Source organism: Camelus ferus, chromosome 4 (assembly GCF_009834535.1).
Source record: "Camelus ferus isolate YT-003-E chromosome 4, BCGSAC_Cfer_1.0, whole genome shotgun sequence".
NCBI classification, from domain to species: domain Eukaryota; kingdom Metazoa; phylum Chordata; class Mammalia; order Artiodactyla; family Camelidae; genus Camelus; species Camelus ferus.
The window spans coordinates 23,831,636-23,855,392 of record NC_045699.1 but is presented as its reverse complement, the minus strand read 5'-3'; the positions used below and the strand labels follow the sequence as shown (position 1 = coordinate 23,855,392).

General features: G+C 37.0%; 1 protein-coding gene across 1 annotated transcript; it reads left to right on the top strand.

Annotated features, from left to right (window-relative positions):
• Positions 1-1,102: 1,102 nt before the first annotated feature.
• On the top strand, positions 1,103-19,242 carry TYRP1 (tyrosinase related protein 1). Its single transcript, XM_014565031.2, has 8 exons — positions 1,103-1,272; positions 1,710-2,174; positions 3,258-3,580; positions 6,094-6,298; positions 10,192-10,359; positions 12,590-12,769; positions 17,242-17,388; positions 18,194-19,242. Exons 2-8 carry the CDS (start codon positions 1,790-1,792, stop codon positions 18,397-18,399), a joined length of 1,614 nt encoding a protein of 537 aa, XP_014420517.1. The 5' UTR covers positions 1,103-1,272; positions 1,710-1,789; the 3' UTR covers positions 18,400-19,242.
• Positions 19,243-23,757: the final 4,515 nt, after the last annotated feature.

The window sequence follows — 23,757 nt, the reverse complement described above, 5'->3', positions numbered from 1 at the left end:
TATATCGGTTCCTGGACAATTTTCTGGCTGAGACTCAAATAGCACAGTTAATCCTGATTATGAATTCTGATAACTTTTGTACAGTAATTATGTATTCCAAACTAAAGATTAGTTTTGAAGGCTGATTTCATATGTATGGGTTCTCAGCTCCAGAGGAAAACTCATCTTTAAATACATGACTCTATTGCCCTTAGTTCATTGACTTAAGTCTGCCTGAAGAGAAGGTAGGAAAGAATAAGCTAATAGGTGGTCATTTTCTCAGCAACAGACGTAGCAGTGACCCTGTGATGCTCTGTCACAGAGATGAACACCACCCCAGTGGAGTAAGGGATCTGGAGTATCACCTGTCAGTACTGGCAGACAGCCATGATAGCCAGTGTCATGGGGGTTGGTGTAATTGCATCTGACGATTTTTCTACTGCAATTATTCTCCCTAGAAATTTTAAGAATGTCAGTATCTATTTTCAAGACTGAATACAACCAAAAGCTACCATCAGGTACAAGCACTAGCCTAGTTAGCCTTTTATCACTAGGAAAACATAAGTAATCACATTTTATCTTCAAAAGGTATACTGTTGAGCTAAAGATCTAATCTGTTCTTAGAAACAATAATTAGTACATATATGTAAACTAAAAAAAGTGCAGCATACTATATATATGCATTTACATGCAATATAATGTGTATGTGCAGTCAAACTGTAATAATTCTACCTAATAAAACTGAAAAGGGAGAAAAAAAAAAAGATACTGTTGGGGCGGGGAGGGTACAGCTCAGTGGTAGAGTATGTGCTTAGTATGCACAAGGTCCTGGGTTCAACCTCCAGTGCTTCCATTAAAAGAATTTTTTTAAATAAATAAATAAACTGAATTAACTTACCCACCCCCCCAGCCAAAAAATAAAGATATACTGTCAAAGGAAAAAATTAAATCTCTACAATGAAAACAAAAGCTCTCTAGTTTCTCTGACTCGTTGTATTCCAAACTAATGGCTCTGACCTTTTCTTAAAACGTTAAGCATCACAAGGAAACCAGTGGGAAAGCAATCATGTGCTACCCAAATTCTTAAAGAGCAGAAAAACTTACTGAAGTGAAAGGGGATTAGTAAAGGGTGGAAAAGAGGACCAGCCCCTGCCACTTTGGGTGAAGAGCTTTGAGATTAGTTATCAGGCAGAAACCCACAGGCAATTAACAGCTCTGACATCAGGGAACAAGCAAATATAAAACACTGAGATCTAAGAGAGGTTGAGCAGAGAATTCCCTCTGGAGTTCAAGGTACTGTTGGGAAGCTCTATGGGGAGTGGGTAGACCCCTGCTAAAACTCCAGTAGGATATGGGGGACTTGGAATCATGGAAATTAACTGGCCAGAAATCTGCTCCCAAGCCTTCCTCTTTCAGCTCCATGCTTAAATGTCATTAATGGTGGCGACCTGCTCATGAGTGCTTTTCATAAATGACCTCCAGGATAACTATTTTTTGATGTATAAATAGAAATTTAAAATGAAGAAAATTAAATAACTAGGACAGGGAATTCATTTTGTAGACATGATAGCTGTTAAATTTTTAAAGGTAAATTCTTAGTTTTAGCCTTTTTTTGAAATGTCATTTCACAGACAGGAAAAGCACTTTGAAGGTGGGTTGGGCAGGGGCTCCTGCTATTTGTAACAGTTCAAAAAAACTTGCATAATTTCATTTTGCTTTTTCCTTTCCAGCTTGATTTTCACGTGTGCCCCAGTCTCTACACAAAGGGCTGCCAACCAGAGCCTCATCCTGCATTCTGACTACAAGCAGAATGGAAGCCTGGAAACTCCTCTCTCTGGGATACACCTTCTTGACCCTGCTTTTTTTCCAGCAGGCCTGGGCTCAATTCCCAAGAGACTGTGCCACCCCTGAGGCTCTGAGAAGTGGTGTGTGTTGCCCAGATCTGTTCCCACTGTCTGGGCCTGGTACTGACCGCTGTGGTTCCTCATCAGGAAGGGGCAGGTGTGATGCCCTGACAGTTGACTCCCGACCCCACAGCGCCCAGTACCCACACGATGGCCGAGATGACCGAGAGAAGTGGCCCACACGGTTCTTCAACAGGACATGCCACTGCAATGGCAATTTCTCAGGACACAACTGTGGAACTTGCCGTCCTGGATGGAGAGGACCTGCCTGTGACCAGAGGGTTCTCACAGGTAAGTGGAGGTGTGAACAGATACCCGGTTCTGCATGGGACTCCACACACTCAATAGAATCCTAAATCAACTGAGCTGCTTAGAGAGGCTAAGAAATGTATTTGATGTAAAGAGTTGAAATTGATGCTCAAGTCTTCTGACTGATAACGTTTCCTTCCAAAACATTTGTTGAGCAACCAATTGAAACTAGGAGCGTGCTAAGTGTTTACAATTGGACCTTTTAGTAACTTCTCAAGGTCATTGTGTTAAATGTCCTAAGTTAGACAGGAAGGTCAAATCCATGTAGCCGGTATGCGGGAAACCTGGAATTCACACTGAGATCTGTCCAGCTCTAATCCATGAGCTTCCCCCACTACCCTGGCTGACCACAAAGGCGTTTCCCTCTCTAATGATCAAGTTCAGTCATTTTACACAATGAGCCTAGCCTGCAGCCTAAAGAGCAATGAATGACAAGGCTTTAAATAGTAACAGCCAGCAATACTCCACTGTTCTCTGTATATCAAACATAGGAGCAAGAGTTTAACAGAACGTTGATGGAGGCTTTTTTATGAGCCAGGCTCTGGTCTAAGTGCTTTGTATGTGCATACTCTTTAATCTTTCCAACTCTGTAAGGCAGGTATTTTCCCATGCACACACGCCTGAATGAAAAACTGATGCTTCAAGAAATGTGGGCAGAGTCATGGAACGAGGCTCTGGTATTAACCACTATGCTATACCACATACCATGGCTTTGCAAAATTTATGATATTAATAAGGTAGGAAATTCCAAGAAATATGCCAGTAGTGAGCAGAGATAAACACAACAGGATCGCAGAATCATAAAGTCCACCGTCAGATTAAGGAAAGGTAACAGGAATCCTCGAGTAAGTCAGAGAGAGAGAGGGAGTGGAAGGGAGAGAAAAAGCAGGCCTGAAGAAGGGATTTTAGCCAGGGGTATTTTTAACAGTCTAAGGTGATGTGAGCAAACATGCAGATTATCATTACTGGGTGAAGGCGACATGGTGCTTAACGATTATTTAGGCTCATTCTCTACCCACGCTCACAAGGCAGATGTTTTCACGTTTGAATTCTGTATCCCTAAAGTCAGGAGAAACCTATTGGACTTAAGCACTGAAGAAAAGAACCGTTTCATCCGGGCCCTGGATATGGCAAAGCGCACAAATCACCCTCAGTTTGTCATCGCCACCAGGAGATCAGAGGAAATACTGGGGCCAGACGGCAACACGCCCCAATTTGAGAACATTTCCATTTATAACTACTTTGTGTGGACCCACTACTACTCCGTCAAAAAGACTTTCCTTGGGGCAGGGCAGGAGAGCTTTGGTGAAGTAGATTTCTCTCACGAGGGACCAGCGTTTCTCACGTGGCACAGGTACCACCTGCTGCAGCTGGAGAGAGACATACAGGTACGCACCAAACACTTCCACTTTCACAGCCTTTACGCAGGAGGCGCCGTGCTTGTAAGTCGTCTTAATTCACTGTGTTCCGAATGATCAAAACAGGCACTGACCAAGCAATTTCACATTATTAATCTGCTTCTGACATTCTGCTAAGCTTCTCCCTATACTAATTACTCCCTTATCAATTAATCTTTATCCTTTGCGAAGTGAAAAGAAAGTCACATCAATGATGAGGAAGCCGATGGAGACATTTATAGGTGTGAATTAAAGCACTGGATGTATTCTCCAGCTCTGTCATTGAAAAAATGACCCTCGCGTGGTTTGCAACAAAGGAATCTCATTTGATATGTTTTCCTCCCCAAATGTAAACCAGTACCTCCTCCTGGTTTGGATGAAGCTAGTGTTATAACTTCTCATTCTTCCAAATCCCAACTGATGATTCTTTCTGGCATGGTATAGGGGTTAAATTATAAAAAAAAATACTTTTTCACTTACAGTGTCATATTTTAATTGAATTCCATTTTTTTTCTATGCCCCCTACAACTTTGAGGCTTATAGAAGAAAACTATTAAAAACATCCTGTCTCTCAGACATCACTTTCATTTAAAAGGTGTAGGCTTTTTTGGCATAAAGTGAAAATCAAACCAAACACAGTTATTTCCTGTACACTTTTAAGGAAATAAGCTAAAATCACATTAAAATATTAAAGTATACTAACATAAATACTTTGCTATTGTTTGTTTTACTAACTGCTCTGTATCTTAAGAAAAACATTGTAATTTTAAAATGAATCTTCAAAGTATTAGATCTCAACTAGAAAATCCACAAATGGACTGTTTCATATGCAAAATAACAGCAATGAATCTTTCCCCCCAAATTAAAATCTGAAAATTAATCTAAAAATATCTGAGGGCAGAGAAAATATCTGAGGGCAGATTCATTAACTGATTTGTGGCAGGCTTGTCCCCAGCACTATCTGAGAAAATAATGGCTCGAAGGGAGAGATTTAATGCACAAAAAATACAGAACAGAATATTCATACGTAAGTAGTCCATCCATATGCAGTTTGAGAGTGAGTAAATGAATTCATTTGATATTCAGAACTTCCTATTTTATAGCTCTGATTTCAAGTAAGATATTTAGTAGATTATGAGTAGATAAATCTGTCATTTATAATCGACCCTAAATCTTCATGCCTTCAAGTCATTTTCCCATAGGCACACCAAAATGAAAGGGCAGGTGGAAAGTATGTAAAAGCTGCAATTTTGCCTGAGTCAACTTCAACCCCTATGACTTCCGTTTTTCAAACCCAACAGCACAAGGGATCCAGTACATTACAGCCTAAATGCAGTGCACAGTTGAAATGCCACATGAATATTCTCCAGCTCCCAAATGTCAGTTGCGAACCACAAGCTGACTCTTAATGATCCCTTGGAAGCTGTCACTAATTTCTGTGAACCAGAACAATGGCATCTAAACGAGTACTGCAAACCCCTAGAGATCAGTAAGTGGGTATGCTCTGGAAAGCTTCTGACCCTCTACAATACCCTGAGGACAAGGAAGTGTTTCCCAGCAAGGGTTTATAGTAAAAAAAACAAAAATGTACTAACTGCTTGCAAGGTGAGATAAAACAATGGCTATCCCTACATTCATACCCACATTTTAAACAGAACTCCCCCAGAGCCAAAAGGAATCAGAAATGACAAACACAATAAATGTGTGTTTTAAGGAACCCAATATTAAAAAAAAAAAAAAAAAAAAACAGCATGTGATCTTAGTCCAGCATTTTTTAAACTGTTGAGATCAGCACTAAATGGAAACTAGGTCCTGGTCTAAGGAACCATGTGCAGAAAGAACTATTTTGTGTCCCTTTAGCATTCCCTGTCTGTATTAGTTTCAGGCAGAAGCCTGCATCTTCATAGGTTACAGTCCGAAGCGAGGTCTCTGAGGAAAATGCCTTCAGTGCCCAGGTGGATAAAGCAAGTGGGAAAGAGCCTCTGTAGTCTGTAGTCATACCAGAATCTAAATGCCTAAACCCATTCCAGTTAAATAAAAAAACAAACAAACAAACAAAACCAAAAGCACTGCTTCACATAACATATCTCAAGGCTGGATCTGGCTCCAGCCTGAGTTAGTGACACTTGAATTAGAGATAGGAAAACAGAAGGATGTGGAAGTGTCAAGGAGTAGAAGTTACTGATAATTTTTGGTCTATCCAGTTTTAATTACCTGCCTAAAAAAAAGAAAAGGAAGACACCTCCTCCAAAGCATTTGCAGAAATTTCTGTACAATGAGTTGGGTTTCATTCCTTCTACTGCATAAGTGACCTCTTGTACTAAATTAGAGGCTTTGCTAAATACGGTATTTACTTCCTCTAGCCCTTCAGACACCACTGACACACTACCTGGTTCCCATGTGGCTGCAGAGAACTAATAGAGACAGACTGCCAGGGAGCAAGCCAAGCAAAGGGAGAATTTTAAACAAAAGCAGAGAATGCTAACAGAGTTTCTGTGATCTAGGAAATGCTGCAGGATCCTTCTTTCTCCCTTCCTTACTGGAATTTTGCCACCGGGAAGAACGTCTGTGACATTTGCACCGATGACTTGATGGGGTCAAGAAGCAACTTTGATTTCACTCTGATAAGCCCAAACTCTGTCTTTTCTCAATGGCGAGTGGTCTGCGAATCCTTGGAAGATTACGACACCCTGGGAACCCTTTGTAACAGTAAGTTCCAAATGACATCTAGAATTCTGAATTCCCTCTTAAGTAAAGAGACTAAATGTGCTGCCCGAAGACTTTTCATTCTACTAAGGGCTTCACACCAAAATCCACTGTTATTCTGGAGAATGGATGTACAGATACTTACTGAGCACCTAGGATAGTCAAAGCAATCTGCCTATACACTTTTATACTGCTTTTCTTGAGCAGTCTGGTCAGTGCATTGCTCCCTTCTTATTTTGGAAATGTCTATTTGCATTACTTAATCCTCTTAGTTCACTCACCATTGCTTAGCAGTCATGTGTCCTGTGTTGGAATTTCACAGAAAATGTTTCCCTAGGAAATCTGAAATATGCAGAAAGAATTGGAAGTGCCATAAATACATGCATGCATGCATAAATACACACACACACACACATATACACACACTCTCTCTTTATTATTATATAATGGTATTATTACATAATAATGGTTACTATTTTGTTATTTTAACTATTTTGTTGACTTCTAGTCAGAAGGTTAAAAATAAAAAGGTGATATGCAGGATACCTTTAAGAAAACAAAGATGCTGTACAGAAGTCTGCCAGCTTGCTCTTTCCAGCTCTCCCAAAGTGAACCCAGAAAGAGAAGGCTTAACCAGCTGCCCTAGCACCCTTTTTCCAGTGATCTGAGTGCCACCTGTGCCATAGGTCAAGTTTCTCTCCTATGTGGGTCTGTTCATGTGGAGCTTTCTGTGATTGTCCTTGGATCATATTCATATCTGTCCCTTGCTACTAACACAAGGTCTTAATTATCAGGGTCTTTCTACCCCATCTTATTTTTCTTATTCAGGCATGGTTGGCTATTTTGAACTTTTGTTCTTCCATATAAAAACTAGAATTATGAGAATTTATTATCATACATGTAACGTTTATTCTGCATATGTTCTTTAAGCATCAGATATTCAATTACTTTGTAAACTTAAGTTGAGAATATTTTACATAGAATGAAGAAATTAGGTAGATGTTTTCACCACTAGAAGATTATTGAAAGGAGGATAAATTAAGAGATTGGGATTGGCAGATACAAATTATTATATATAGAATAGATAAACAAGGTCCGACTATACAGCACAGGGAACTATATTCAATAGCTTATAATAATTTATAATGAAGAATAAAAAAATATATATGCATAACTGAATCACTATACTGCATACCAGAACTAACACAACATTGTAAATCAACTCTCCTTCAATAAAAGAATATTATTTAGCTGAATATAGGAATAAGCAAAATAAGTACATAAAATTTTCTACTATAGAAGTTTAAAAATTAGAATAAAGTGTTATTTGGCCTGCTGAATGAGCACTCCCACCTTGTGGCAGGGAGATGAAACTGAGGCTCAGTGTATCTTTAAGACATACCCAAATACTCAGCTCTTTCTGCCTGGGCTATTGAATTTTGACCTGGGAGTTTTCCAGGTATTTTCCACTCATACGGATGATTGAATATCAAAACAGAGCATGATTTAAATGGGTAAATAAAATTACAGCACAGGATACAGGAAGAAAGGAGAGAAGATTATGTCACAATTTTTCTTCTCAGTTACAGTAACAAGTCTCATAACTCAGACACCTAGATTCATGAAAAATTGAAGTTACATATTTTAAGTGAAACAAATTTCCAGGTTACCTTTTGATTTACTTCAAGATGTAAATACCAATCGTTTTATTTATTAGGCCAGTAAAAGAAAAAAAAACTAACATCTTACTGAGCACATATTATGTGTCTGATATGGTGGCAAATGCTTTAATAAGGTATCTTACTTAATTTGCATAGTAATTTTTTCCTCTCTCTACTTTTCTTCTTGGATGAAATTATCCATTTCTGTGGTTCCACTCATCATCTTTTACAGGGCACCCATACATGCACATCTTTAGATCAGATCTTCCTTAGACATCCCATGCTTATGTCTTCATATGCTTTTTGGACAGTATCTCACCATTATTTCATGACTGCACCAAACTCAGTATACTGAAAAAATTAACTATTGACACCTAACATTCTTTCAGCCACTAAATTATCATCTTTGATTCACCATTTGAAAAGCACACTTTTTCTTCACAATACTTCCCAAATATACTTTCTACTTCAGACATTCATTCCTGCGTAGAAATTCCACATGACTCCAATCCATCCGTAGGATGTTAGTTGGTTCAATGACAGAAGTTGTCCAAGTGCAAACAAATTTAAAAATCATTGGATTAAAATGAAAAAGGTTTAACTCATTTCTTTACTATCAGAATTCTCCACTACGAAACTCCATGTAGGCAAATTAGGCTGTTGTGTTTTCAAAACTCACGTAATCAGTACTTTTTTCTTGGGATGGACTGACAGCTCTCTGAACAGTAATCCCCAAAACATCAGCTTGAATTGACAGTTTAGCCAGTGCTTTCTGAAGGTTCTGATGATAACATACATCTAAAAAATGCACATATACTTTCCAGCCTCACTATAGGCATGTGTTTTATTTTTGTATTCTATAAATAAAGTTAGCTATACTGATTCGTCAAGTACCAATCATTACATTAACTATAAGGTGTACAACATAGGAGATTGCATCAATCAGTGAAAATAAACAGAGGTAGATGTTGTAATATCACCCCTCCCACCCCACTGGATTATTCTGCATCTTGCCCTCGAGGGCACCAACACTCCTCTCCGGTGCCTGAGACAAACTAACGCAAAATGTTCCTACCCAATCTCCCCTTCTCCCATTTACCTAAGACCTCTTCCCACTTCCTGATGAATTAAATGTAACTGTCTCATCTTGCTTTTTGACTTCTTCACAATGTGGTTCTGGTGTAGCTTCTTATCTTTCCCACTGTCCACTACTCCCTTACATTGCCACATTACCTCAGGCAAGCTATTCCCCAAACAGGCCATCTTTTTACAGTCAACCCAATTTCCCCACATAACAACATACACCAAAAAACTAGTTAGTATCTATTATATGCCAGGCACGGTGTCCAGACTGAGGGACCTACCACTAATCAAGAACAGAGTATTTAATGGGGCTTAAATTATAGGTAGAAGAAAGCTTATCATCCCTTGCTATTACCTCTACCTAAAATGTTTGACTTGTAAAACTTCTCCTATTTCACCTATGGAAATTCTCCTCAGTCCTTCAGGGCTCTTTGCAAATTTCTCTTCCTAAATGAAGCCTTCCTGAAGGCCTGGGAAGCCCCCATCCCTCTCTGTGGGAAGGACTGGTCTCTCTCTCTCTGTCTCCCCCTCCCTTCCTCCCCTGAGCATCTATGTGTGCCTAGGGGTGCGTATTATCCCCCGTATCACAGCTCTTTGTTTACCTGTTTGTCTTACTGACACTCGAAATTTTTATTTCTCACATTAATTGCTGGAAAGTATGTGTTGGTTGAAACATAGACCACTTCCCAGAGAGGTTGAAGGTTGTTTTGCTTTATTTCTCTAAAGGCTAGAAACAGACAGCACTCAAGTACAAAATTTCAAATATGTGTGAAATATGGATTTCAGTGTAGAGCTTCAGTTTATGAGATTATTTTGGCCACATTCAGTTTCCCATTGAATTTTCATTTTAGCACATTCTAGTGAAAGAAACAGATGTTGATTTAATAAATACCAGGACCTCTACCTGTTATCGTGATCATCTTTTTCTTCAGGTGATTTTGTGTATCACATATCTTCCCTAATCACAGAAGTTGGACATGGCAACTTGGGTTTTTCTCACTTTAATGCCACTAAATATGCATTCAAATTTTTTTTCTCTTTTACCACGGAAAACCTGTCTTTCAGTGTTCATGTTATGTAGACAAATTTAAAAAGCAATGATAAGATCTCTGAATGTTCTCTAAGTGTTTGCCTGTCCCATCTTTTCCCCAGGCACTGAGGGTGGGCCAATTAGGAGAAATCCAGCAGGAAACGTGGCAAGACCCATGGTGCAACGCCTTCCTGAACCACAGGATGTCACTCAGTGCTTGGAAGTTGGTTTATTTGACACGCCTCCTTTTTATTCCAATTCCACAAACAGCTTCCGAAACACAGTGGAAGGCAAGTAAAGGCAACCGGTGCTCCGCACTGCTCTAGGGGTCACAGGAACCTGAAGTATTCAAACCCAGACTGGGTTCAATCCCCAGTACCTCCATTAAATAAGTAAAACCTAATTACCTGCCCTCCCCAAACAAACAAAAATAAACAAACCAACCCAGATTTCTTTGGAAACTTTTGAATGCCAGATTGATCCTGTGAGTTTATGTGAACAGTCCTGCCTGCTATGATATAGTCACAATTCCCTGATCAAAAAAGAACTTTCATAAAGAAAAGTTATGAAACTCTTTGTATCGTTAAGAGAAGCCCTTGGAAACTACTCTTCATTCTCTTAAAATGCTTAAAAGGTATTTAAACTCAAAGTTAGGTTGCTGGCCAATATGTGTATAACTATACCAAATTCTAGTACAGGCAAATAATATCCAAGGCTTTGAGAGATTATTAAATTTTTTCCTAAAAAGTTAACACTAAAAGATCCTAAGTTGGGTATATGTTTTATTTAGGTATTGTCCTGGAACTTTTTCTTTAAGAAATCTATTAAAAATTCAAACTAGCATCTAGAGATATTTAATTTGGTTTTCCTTGTTTAACTCAAAGTATATTAAAGCTAAGAAACTGAGGTCCAATGAAGTGAAATGAATTTCCAAAGATATCCAGCTAGTTAGTAACAGAGCACAGATTCAAATTCAAGTTTTCTAAACTAGTGTCTTTATAAAATAAATTTTGATACTTCTAATGATATGCATGGTACATATTTAAAGTCTTAAAATAACAGAATCATATTTAACTTTCTAATAAACTTGTTATTATCAAATTTTACCTTAAATACAACATTGCACATGCTAGAACCACCCCCCCGCAAAAAGAGAATAAATCTCTCTTTTCCCATGATCTAAGATACTTGATGTATAAATCTGATAGTTATTTTCAATTATCTCCCTTTTATCATCAAAATTATATGTCATTCTTTCCCATATTTATGCTGATTTTAATAACTACATATGAATGCACTGACTTGGAGATGACTCAAATAATCACTGTATTTTGACTAAGCTGGTATATATAAACTAAGGCTATAAGTAGTGATTTCATAAATAATTCGCAGCTTGTGTCTTATTGATGCCCAGTCAAAAGACAAATTATACTGATTTCCTGACAGAATGTATAGAAAGACTAGGACCTAACCATGTCCTACATTCATTACAGGCCATCTTTAAATGTTTTTTGAGTCAAAAAATAATGGAAGAAAATATATGAAAAATGAATGAGTGACTATAATTACACAACTATAATTACACATCCATTAAGTTAATGGATTTTAAACTCTAACTTTGTTTGATAACATATAGCTCTCCCATCGCTGGTCGTTCAAGCCAGCTGGACACACTTGTAGCTCCCCCCCACATCACAGACCCTCTTTTTTGACCTATTTTTGTCCTTGCCTTAATATATATACATGATCAATATAATACGGGGATATATGTGAGAAATACACATGCTATATATAATAATATGGGAAATATATATTATACATAATGGAGATGCAATATGTATAGTATTGGGGATTATATATGATATATATGAAATACATATACAATATGGAAATATATTTGGAGACTATGTGTGTGTAATTATATATATATGGAATAGAGATTATCATCAAAATTTCTATAAATGTTTCGATAGCAGTCTTTTCAGATATTTAAAACTAGTGCAGAGATGGCAAGAAAGCTCTGAGAAATTGTAACTTCTTCATAAAAATGATTTTCCAAAAATAAACATGCTGATAGTCACTCAAAAGGAAGAAGGTAGGGGACTAAAGTAACATCTGGCAATTTAACTTCCAGGCCAGTCAGAATGGTGTTCTCTCAATTGTATCAGCACTTTTTTGTAGAAGCTGGAGATTTCCACTATCTTTATTTTCGTGTAGACCTATGTTTGCCTTGTCAAAATAGAGTGTTCTATATATTTTGACTGGTATGGTTTACAGGTCATTATTTTTAACCTAGAGGCTACATTTAGAATGGCATGCCACTAGCTTAAAACTAACTTGGCTCTCAATATAGCAAACAAATGCCACCAACCATAGGTACAGAGGAGCCATGCTATTAAGGTAAAAATTGGCCTGACAAGCTTGGGAAAAATTGTTTCCCAATATCATCACTGTTTTTGACTTGAAAAATAAGATGTTCATGATGGTTTTTACTATTCTCATCCTTATTTTTATATCTAGGTTACAGTGATCCCTCAGGAAGGTACGATCCTGCTGTTCGAAGCCTTCACAACTTGGCTCATTTATTCCTAAATGGAACTGGAGGACAAACTCATTTATCTCCCAATGATCCTATTTTTGTCCTCCTGCACACTTTCACTGATGCCATCTTTGATGAGTGGCTGAGGAGATACAACGCTGGTGAGACTCTTTCACATGTTTTTTGCAGGCTCAGCAAAGGGGACTGTCCAGGCAGCACACTTATCACTTTAGGCTAAGCATGTGACACACTCAAACTACACTTTACAATAAGGATAAAATAGCTATAAAATCTAGCCATTTCCAAATATCCCAAACTGCTTTGAAAAGGCAGACAGGAAGTCTGTCAGAATAGTTAGTATAAAATGATACTTATTAACATCCACTAGAACTAAAAAGGTAATCCTGTCTCCTTTTTTTTAAAAATTGAAGTACAGTCAGTTACAATGTGTCAATATCTGCTGTACAGCACAATGTCCTGGTCATGTATATATACACATATATTCGTTTTCATATTCTTTTTCATTACAGATTATTATAAGATACTGAATATAGTTCCCTGTGCTATACAGAAGAAATTAGTTTTTTTATCTATTTTTCTATATAGTGGTTATCATTTGCAAATCTTAAACTCCCAAATTTATGTTTTCCCACCCCCTTTCCCCTGGTAACCATAAGATATCCTTTTTTTTTTTTTTTTTTACTATGAAAAGATGACTACCATGTTTCCACAATCTTCCTTTCTCGTATCTTCCAATGAACATCCTCATTGCTTTTTAATATGAATGTGAAAATCTTAAAGAACTCTTCTCCGATATCCCCACAGACAGAAAAATTATATTCATACTACACAGTTTTGATTTTTATTCCTTTATGGCCTCTCACAAATGGAAATTTTATTCAACTTGAAAAGTTAATGCTGGCTTTTGTATCATGCCATAGGAAATCTCTTTTAAGTTCGTCTTAATGCATTCTTTAAAATATTATTTCAAGGCTGCTTTCTCCTCACTTCTACTCAGCTGAGAACGTCGTATTACTTTTCAAACAATGAATGTACTTCCACTGGCTAGAATAGCATAAATTTTCATATTTTAAAAGTGCTCTAAAGGTTGACTTCTGTGCCTTCACTTCATCATGCACATAAACATAATACTGGAGATTAATTATCTATTGACTCATCCATCCATTGGGCCATCTATTATTTCTGAGTGAGTGGGTGTGTGCATGTGTGTGTGCGTGTGTGCGTGTATGTGTGTATAGAAGCCTCTGATCTAACCTGTTTAGGATCATTAACTAAGGAGTTGGCCAAAATAGTTCATTTCATCTGAAAATTTCATCATTTAAGAAATAAATAGCTTAAATATCAGTATTTTTTCACTTGTCACTCTGCTATCAATGCATTGATTGGAGTTCCACCTTATTTTCCATGTGTGTTTATGTACATGCATATAATCATAATGAGTTATCTATAGTTGATAGTGTCTATTTCTTTAAAGTGAAACAAGAAACTAACAATCCTAATGCTGCAATCTGAGTATAGCATTATTCTAAAATTTCATAATGCTTCCCTAACCCTTAACAATCATACTTGCCCACTGTTAATTCTAGGACAATACTGCAGCCACTCATCCTTAACAAATCTTTCCAAAGCATTCAATTTATTTCTTATGAAAATGACATCCTTCTCTTTTTATAATCATAATCATCAATGTATGTATGTCTTGGTAGATTACTTTAATTTCAGTAACAAGTAACTGGAATTAATAGGTTTAGAAATGAACAAAATAAATTTTTATTAAACATACAACCTGGAAACTAGAGAGAAATGCGTATGCTGCAGTTATTCAGCCATTCACAATGCCATGAATGTTAGTTCTTCAGAGGAAATGAGAATCTTGAGTGATCTGGCAAGTCTCTTAAGTGGATTTTTCTTTCAACTATAAAACATGTATTCCTCTGTCTTGCATATCTTGATTGAAAATATAATTATTTCATACTCATAACAATTTGTTAGAAGTTCTCCAGATCTTAATCTAAAGATCACTGATGAACCAGAAAAATACCTCTGTTTCCTAGTTATTTTCCTTCTGCTCCCTCTGTTTGTACTACGCATGACATAAAGCCTCTGAATTACCTGGACAGTAGTGCAGGGAGAAGTACCATAAATGAAAACTAGATAAATAACCTGCAGCATTATTTCTGATAAAGTGTGGCCACAAACTTATAGGACAGGCTAATATAAACACTTATAAATTATATAAAAGCTAAACTCAAATAATTTATCACCTTCTTGAATATTTCAGGCATATGCAAATATTCTTTAGAAAACAGTGTCATAGGACAGCTATGTTAGAAAAAAAACTTGGAAGCATTTCTAAAATTATCCATAAAGCAGAGGTATTTACTGAAAATAAGTCTAGGAGTAGAGAATGGAATTATTTTTCAACATGTATCAGAAGGTGTATATGTGTGCGTGTGTGTGTGTGTGTGTGTGTGTATATATATATATGTGTGTGTGTATATATATATATATATATATATATATATATATATATATATATCTTCTTATCATAGAATTTTAGAATTTTAAGGGTCAGAATGGAATAGGAATTACATTTTATGAGGGAAATAACCCATCATTCACAACGTAATGTCCATTACAGAATCCTCTCATTAGGTATAAGATTTTACAGTGTAAAGTATCCAAACTCTATTTAGTATAATGTTACTTTCTATCCGTTAACATTTTGTATCCTTGTACACATTCAATTCAATTTATTTATTTTAAAACTAAGAATCACATGAATTAAGTGTTAACTATAGCAGCCCAGAAGTTCAGTGCATTTTTGAGAAGATGCAGTTTATACATGTCCCAGACCAGTCACTACTTGATGTATTATGCCCTGAGAGAACTGAAGCACACACACACTTAAGTTCTCCCACAAATATTATTTGATTCTGTATCTTGGCTACTGTGAATAATGCTGCAGTGAAAATAAGAACACGGATTATTTCTTCCATTTACTGATTTCATTCCATATGGATATACATCCATAAGTGGGACTGCCGGATCATACAACAGTTCTGCTTTTAATCTTCCATACTGTTTTCTACAACGGTTTCTGTGAGCAATTCCCACCAACAGTGCACAAGGTTATCCCTTTCTCCACACCCTTACCAACGCTTGTTATCTCTTGTTTTTCTCATAATAGTCATCCCATCAGGTATGAGGTGATATCGCCTGGTTTTTAATCTGCATTTTCCAGTGATTAGTGATGTTAGCTATTTGTCAATATCTGTTAGCTATTTGCAAATCAGTATGTTGTACACTGTGCCTTAATAAAGCTGAGGGAAAAAAATATTACTGAGCACCTGCTATTTCCTAGGCATTATTCTAGGTGTCAAAAATACAGCATACAAAACATACAGAAATACTCTCCCTCTTGGAACTTTCCTACCTGTCGGTAGGATTGTTGAAAAGCGTACACAAATTGGTGATGAGGAGCCATTGAAGGGTGTGACCTAAGGAAGTAACATGGCGATCTACTTGTTATTGTTATGTTTACCAGTATCCCTCTATTCCTGCATTTATTTTAATGGACACAACTTTACACACAGCTGAAACTGACCTGGGCTGAGGCGGATCAAGTCAGAACTCAGCAAAGATGAAATGGGAAGTTTAAAAAAATATTTAAATTATTAGCTTTAAAATCCAACTGTAATAAATAATTAACATGAGTTCCTTGAGGGCAGGAATCTTGTCTGTTTTGTTCAATGCTAGAACCCACATGCTTAGATCAGTGCCTGGCCCTAGAAGGGGCTCAACACACTTTCATGGATAAATACTTAATTAGCATTAATTCATAGTAAATTTAAAAATCACCAAATTTTAAAGTAACTAAATTTAAACTTACAAAACTATTAACACTACTTGCCATTTCTATTATCAATTTTTCTTCAGAGTTGATGCTAAAACACCACTCTTTTAACTCCTGTCAACAGAGCCTCACTAGTAATATAAATGCCTATGGTTTATATTTAAGTAGAGAGATAAGAGGTGGCAGTCAATAAATCAGATTCTACGACCTTGATTCAAAATGTTAAGTGATTTTTGCTAACAGCGTAAAACCCAAGGGAAAAATTAATATTTATTTCTCTGAAAGTAAACAGAAAAAATGAGAAATACTCAATAGAAATATTCAGTCAAGGACAAACCTCCGTTAGAAACACAGTCTCTCAAATTTAAATTATAGATAATGTTACAGCATGTTACAGGTCTGTCTTTCCTTCAGCTTTGAAAAAAAAGTTTAAGGAATTTTATTCAAATTAGTTTCTGTAATTTAAAAGTGAAACAAGTAATGATAAATCAAGAGATGAGAAAATACGAAAACTTCCTTACTATTCAACTTTCTTTTTCCGTTTTTGAGTACTATACTCAAAGCACTTGAGCTCTGTTTTATGCAATTCCCTGGGATGCTGTAGTGAAACTTTTTTTTTTTTGTCTTTATTCAGTGTAAAATATGAAAGAATTTTTAATGTTATCCTTGAATATTTTGGGTCACCTTCAGAACATAATAATGTGTTAAAACTAACTTTATTATGTCTACTAACAAGGTATCTCTGACATATTTTAGATATATCCATATTTCCATTAGAAAATGCCCCTATTGGACATAATAGACAATACAATATGGTGCCATTCTGGCCTCCAGTTACCAACATGGAAATGTTTGTTACTGCTCCGGACAACCTGGGATATACTTACGAGGTTCAATGGTCAAGTGAGTATTGAAAGTGGATTTTTACTGTGGAAATTTCCAAAAGCAAATATGTTACCCTTATAGTCATCACAGGTTCCTGAGATGAAGTAATCCAGTTTTCCTCTTGGATTTAAAAGCTTTCACGTAGATTTTTATTTGGGGATAAAGGGAGTGAATTTCAGAAAGTGAGTTTGTTGAGAGCCCCCCGACCTGGTATTGGGCTGACTCTAGCACACTACTTCATTTAATCCTTAGAAGCCCTCTGAGGTAAGCATTAGAATCCTCATTTGACAAATAAGGAAGACGAGGCCTAGAGAGAGTAACTGTCAAAGATAACATTTCTAGTAGTTTTCAGCTTAGCCCTGTGTAATATGCTCTGATTTTTCTAATACATAATGTTGCCTCCATTTATTTATCCTTAAAAAAAGAGATGAAGTGAGGTATTCTGAGCTGATTTTTCCCGAGGTTTTGAAATCTAAAACCTTCTTATTTAACTGTAAATCCCTTTCTTAACAAAGGCAACAGGGGGCAGTGAAAGAGCACAGGATCTGGACCCCGAAAGACCTGGGCACCAAAGGCACCAGAACTAACCCTCCTGCCTACCTACCAAGTGAGCTTGGGCGAGTGGCTCCAACTCTGAGCTGTCATTTCCTCACCTTTAGAAGGGAAATAATCACTTCCCCAACAGGGCCCCCTCACTGTAAGGAATTAGGAAGTGCCCTGAAGATGACAGGTGTCTGCAACAGTGGCTACATTTAGGGTGTCCAATTGTGGCTGGCAACCATTTTGCCATTTATGTTTTGCTCTCATTTTCTTTTTCAAACAGGTCAGAGTTTTAGCATTTCTGAGATCGTCACCATCGTGGTGGTTGCTTCGCTGTTACTGGTTGCAGTCATTTTTGTGGGTGCTTCATGTCTGATTCGTGCCAGAAGCAACATGGATGGAGCACATCAGCCTCTCCTCACAGATCACTATCAACGCTATGCTGAAGAATATGAAAAGACCCATAATCCTAATCAGTCTATGGTCTAATGACAAGCAGCATATTCTCCTCTGCATTAGTATCTTAAAACCACATGGCTGAAAAATAACTGATTGACTTACTAACTGTTATTTTCTTTCCTTCTGTTACTTCCTTCCTTCTGCATGCACAGGTTGGAATTAAAAGCTTCAGATATTATTTTCCAGGACTGGAAAAAGTCACAGTCTTTTCAAAGGCTTCTCTTTACAGCTCTATTTAAAATAGTAGGTTGCACCCATTCTGTGGTATTTAAGCAGATAGTGTGAAGATTTGGGGCATGTTCCAAAGGTCAACTATATGACAATGTAAATAAGTTGCTATACGTTGTTTATACTGTAGAGAAAATCCTGACTGATAGTAAATCCCTGATTCAAATACGTAAGTAGGCATTTCTATGATGTTAAACGTAACTACACTTCTATTTATTGACCCTGACCAACAGATTTAAAGGAAATCACATTTGTAGTTAAAATTAATTATATGAAGCTGTAAAAGGAATCTCAGTTTTTTCAGACTAGTTTTCCCCTTGGGGCATCAGCATGTATTATGTAGTCTAAGATTCAAGGCCACAGCAAAATGACAACGTTTGTCACACTTTCGAGAGGTAAAAGCTTCATTTTGTTTAAAAGACAGTTGATACTGCCTATGTTTGTTAATGCTGTTCTTCTACATCTTAAATCACTGAAGAAAGAACTGCCTACCCGTATATTTCACCTTCCAATTCCTCCTCTAATATCTTAGAGGTGCACAAGGAAGGCATCGTGGTAGAGAAGATATGTGCCCTGCAAGCAGCACTCACTACATTGTGTTTATTTCAAATATCATTTTCTTGTCATTTATCAGCTTTTTTTTTTCAAAATAAAACATTATTTCATCAGTCCCCCTTTTCTGTGCAAATTCTGCAAGACTATCATTCTTTAATATCTTCCTATCTTTTAACAAAATAGTTTTTCTCTTTTTGATCTTGTACTACTGAAACAACATTCCCAATGAAGAACCCCTCTAGACTGGTCATAGTGAACTAACATTTTAATTAAAATGTGTAAAAAGAAAGAATATCAATAGTAATCATACACTGTAGAAAATGAGTAGTGTGGTATTTCCAGTCAATAAACAGAAATGAGATTAAAGTTCTATAGACCTGCTTGGTTGCTGGGTCTCCCTACATTAAGCACTCTTAGGGCGATGCACACAAGATAAACAGGCAAAACATGTTAGCGCAGGAGGATGTTTATAGCAGGAGTATTGTTTCAAGTTTCAAAGAGCATTACTCAATTGGTTTTCTCGAATACGTTTTGATTTATTAAAATGTTATGTAATCAAAGGTTTTCAGGTACATTATTAGATAATGTAAGATTTATTTTTATACAGACACCAGTGAAACGAAGTTCCTCGCTTCATACTTTGGAAATTTACTAGGTACTCATTTCATACACACGTATTAAACACACACTGTGGATCTGGGGAAGGGAAAGTCAGGGACATAAAACTAAGGTTACAGTTGACTTGGTCCTTGAGGAAGGCTAATGGATTTGCCAATATAAGAGTAGAGAAGGGCATTCCATGAAGAGTAGAGAAAGGCATTCCAGCATGACCAAAGCCACAGAAGTTTGCAAGAGCATGGAACATTCAAAAACATAAAGCATGTCAGTGTGGTTAGAACATATTTTTCACTGAGGCGAGTAGAAAGACAAATTGGGAATAAAAGCAGTGTCCTATATGCAATTCTAAGAAATTTGGAATTCATTCTATAGGTAAGAGGGAACAGGGGAGAGTCACAAATAAAGAGTGTTTTATAAAGATAACACTGGTGGTAATATTTGTGAATAGTGTTGATTAAGAATGATTTGGAATGGCCAGAGCAGAAGCTAAGAGACTACTTAATATCAAATAGTTCATGGGAGAGAGGAGAGTCTGTCCCAAAACGTAAGCATTAATTCTAAGAAATCCTAACTCTAAGAGAGAGCTCCATCCATTACCTTATAAATATAGCTTTGATAATTTGTCTCTAAACGTGTTGCTTTATTCTCCTTTCACTCAAGGATTTCTATTTGTTTTAGAGCTCCGTAAGATCTTAGGAGATCTCCTGATCAGGTGACCATGACTCCCCCCATAATATGCTATATTATTCACTGCAAATGATACTCTTTTGCAGTCCTGGAGATCTTCCACTGTTCTCAGTCCTCCAGTCCTCTGATAAAACATAGTAAGTAAAATTATTACACACTCTGGAAAGCACACTGCATGCAGTGAAACCCACTCTTTCCTGTTGCTTAAGCACCCATTGCATTGATCTAAGCTTTATAGCCTCAACAGAGTGAGTAAAAATGCCTGAGTGGAACCTGCTATACAATCAAGAATGAAAAGCTATTACTTCCCTGCCCTTCTAAATTTATATCCTGCCTTCTTTCCTAGAAGCAGATTTCAGAGAGCAGTACTCACAGCTCCATGTAATGTTTAAAACTGGATGCAGGGAAAAGGAAGAGCTGTCTATCAAAACAACTGTTCCAAGGACTGGTTACGAGACATTTGTTCTGATCTCAGTCCATTAAGACCCAATAACATCATATATTTTGTTTGTTACCATTTCCTAGCCAAAAAATTTTTTACAAGCCACCGACCAACAGAAGATCCAGTTGGGCAGAGAGAGTTAACATGAAATTAAAAAAAAAATTAAAACTAGATGAACTAAGACCAGAGCTTGCTATGAAACAGATAAAATTTTAAAGAAAAAAATGCAAAATCTCACACTAAAAGCAAAACCAAAAATTTAAAGGGTAGAACAAGACAGAAATTAGCAGATTTCAGTGGATTTCAAGTTTACTATAAGTCAGTAGTGCAACACAACCAATAAAGGGGGGAAGAATGCTATGCACTAGATAAAGAGGAAAGAAATACTATTCGGGGGCTAAAGTATGCTTCATTAATACAGAGAAAGAAATCTTTGGTGTCTGAGTCACGCCTGGAGTATTTATTCGACTTAAAGGCCACAGTTTAAGAGGAATGTTGACAAATTGGAATATGTCTCCTCATCTTTTAAGTAATACAATAATAAAATCACTATCCCAAGAGAGAAACTGGAAAGTCACCCTTGAATTCTATCATTTCTCCCAACCTGCACATCCAATTAATTAAAACTCTCGTTAATCCAGTCAGTATCTGTTGATCACTGTATCCTGAGTACTGAACCCAACACCTAAGGCAATGGTTCCCAAATGGAGGGCAATGTACCCCCAGGAGACACCTGGAGTTGGGAGATGCTACGGGCAACTAGTGGGGAGAGGCTAGGAGTGCTACTACACGTCCAACAATGTACAAAATAGCTCCCAAATCAAAACATTATCCAGCCTCAAATGTCAACAGTTCTGAGGTTAAAAGACCCTGATCTAAGGCTACAAGTATAAACAAGCTTCACAGTGCTCCTGGCCTCACAGAGCTTTGTATCTAATGAAAGAGAGTGACAAAAGCCAACACACTCTACTGGGAATGCATTATTTTCTCACCAACTGGGAAGTCTGACAGGTAATGAGTCCAAGGTAAGCAAGGCAGCACAATGATGCCTCCAAGAGCACAGGGTCTTTATAACTTTTCTCCGCCCCCTTCAGTGCGTGGCTTTTACCTTTTTACTTACACTGTCAGTACCGTCAGGGCTGCAGTATGGCTGCTCCACATTTAGACTTTTTAATCTATCTCACACAGAATTTTTCTTTTTATTCAGAAATGGATATCCTCCCAAATTCTGCCTATATCTTATTAGAAGTTTATCTACATGGCAAGGGAGTACATAAAATTGACGGTTTTGTTGTTGTTGTCGTCACTTGTTGGTTTGTTGTTCGGTTGGTTACTATCCTGAATAAAATCAGAATTCTAATCCTAAGGGATAAGACAGAATGAATCTGGGATTGTGGCAGCTGGGAATATTGCCACAATAATAAACAAGTGAACAATCAAGATACAGAATAAGTATAGCAGAGTGAAAAAAAACCACATAGTGTGCTTTCCTTGAAAAAACAATCTGGTGTGTGTCAGGTGGTAAAGAAGAGAAAACGAAGCTGAAGCCTGGAGGCTGAGAAAATTGCTGGAAACGCTAATGGGACTCCAATAAAAGGGGAATTCTCCTCATGCACAGGAGTGTGTTAAAATATGTAACCCCTAAATTTTTTTTGAAGGTAAAAAATAGAAGTTTAAATAAATTGTTTAGAAATAAGGAGGCAAAATCAGAAGAAGCAAGTCAAGGAGATGAAAATTACAGTATCCAGGAAGGTGAGTTGTACATAGGGAAGACGGGGATGGAGGGCTTTGTAGTTCTTCATGATCCTTGACTTTTCGAAAGGTAATTTTAAAGAGAAGAGTGACTTTCTTTTTTGAAATCTCAGTAAAGAATGATTGATGTCAAAATTTATGTCACTAAGCAGAAGTGGGTTCTTAATTTTCCCCTTGTGAAATAGGAAACTTTAGCCTTTTAATTTGGGAAAGAGGGAAAGAAAGAGGAATGAATAAAATCTGTCATGGACTTCAAGCAGACACTGTTAGCAAAATGAGTTAAGATTGCTTATTAATCACTTATATTCAGTTAATTACATGTGGAAATATACTTTTGTATTTTTTTAAATGTAGGCTTCAAAACAGAGCTTCTGACATGTACTAAAATGTATCTGTACAAAGTTCCTTCCTTCTAGTCTTTGGATTCAGTCAGAATTTCATTACTATACCTACTAAAAATTGAATAGAATCTTACCACAAGATGGCAGCTTTGCACACATTTCAAAATGTTGATTATGAACATCAAATGTCTCCGACTGAAATGAACAGTGAAGACATCTGCTATTCCTCTCCTAGCTTTTTACAAAAAAAAAATTTCGTGTGATCCTTGAAAGCAGAAGAAATGCAATTTTTCATTTTGGTGGAAAAATGGCCTGTAAGATTAATAATCTCCCCATGGCTGAAATCCCCAACCAAATAATAATGACAAAAATGTGTCGTCTTCTTGACTAGAACTCTCTGGTATACATTATCCTCCTTCATCGTAATCACTTATCATCAGGCCCTTCTGGGCCACGAAATGAAGAGTGAGTGGCAGATCACCCAAATGGTTTCACACACAATCAATGATTATGCCAGCACCAAAGACACTGATGACTTGTGACAAGGGTGAAAGGGCCAGTCAGCTACGGGAATCAGCTCCTCGCTGCCACTGAAACTACATGCAGTGAAAGTCGTGGCTAACTCTGGAAATGCATGCCTGAAGCTCTCAAAGAAATACTGGCTTAACAGAAGGCTAAAATGAGTATCAGTCTATTCTAAATTACTTTAAAAAGAAAATCCAGCCTAGAGAATAGTTACAAGACTACAATGAACTCCTGCATACA

Excerpts from the sequence above, each read along its gene's own strand:
- TYRP1 (XM_014565031.2), top strand. The coding sequence starts at position 1,790 with ATGGAAGCCTGGAAACTCCTCTCTCTGGGATACACCTTCTTGACCCTG. Across the intron at positions 6,299-10,191 it reads CCTGGGAACCCTTTGTAACA|GCACTGAGGGTGGGCCAATT; the intron begins GTAAGTTCCAAA and ends TCTTTTCCCCAG. Across the intron at positions 10,360-12,589 it reads CTTCCGAAACACAGTGGAAG|GTTACAGTGATCCCTCAGGA; the intron begins GCAAGTAAAGGC and ends TTTTATATCTAG.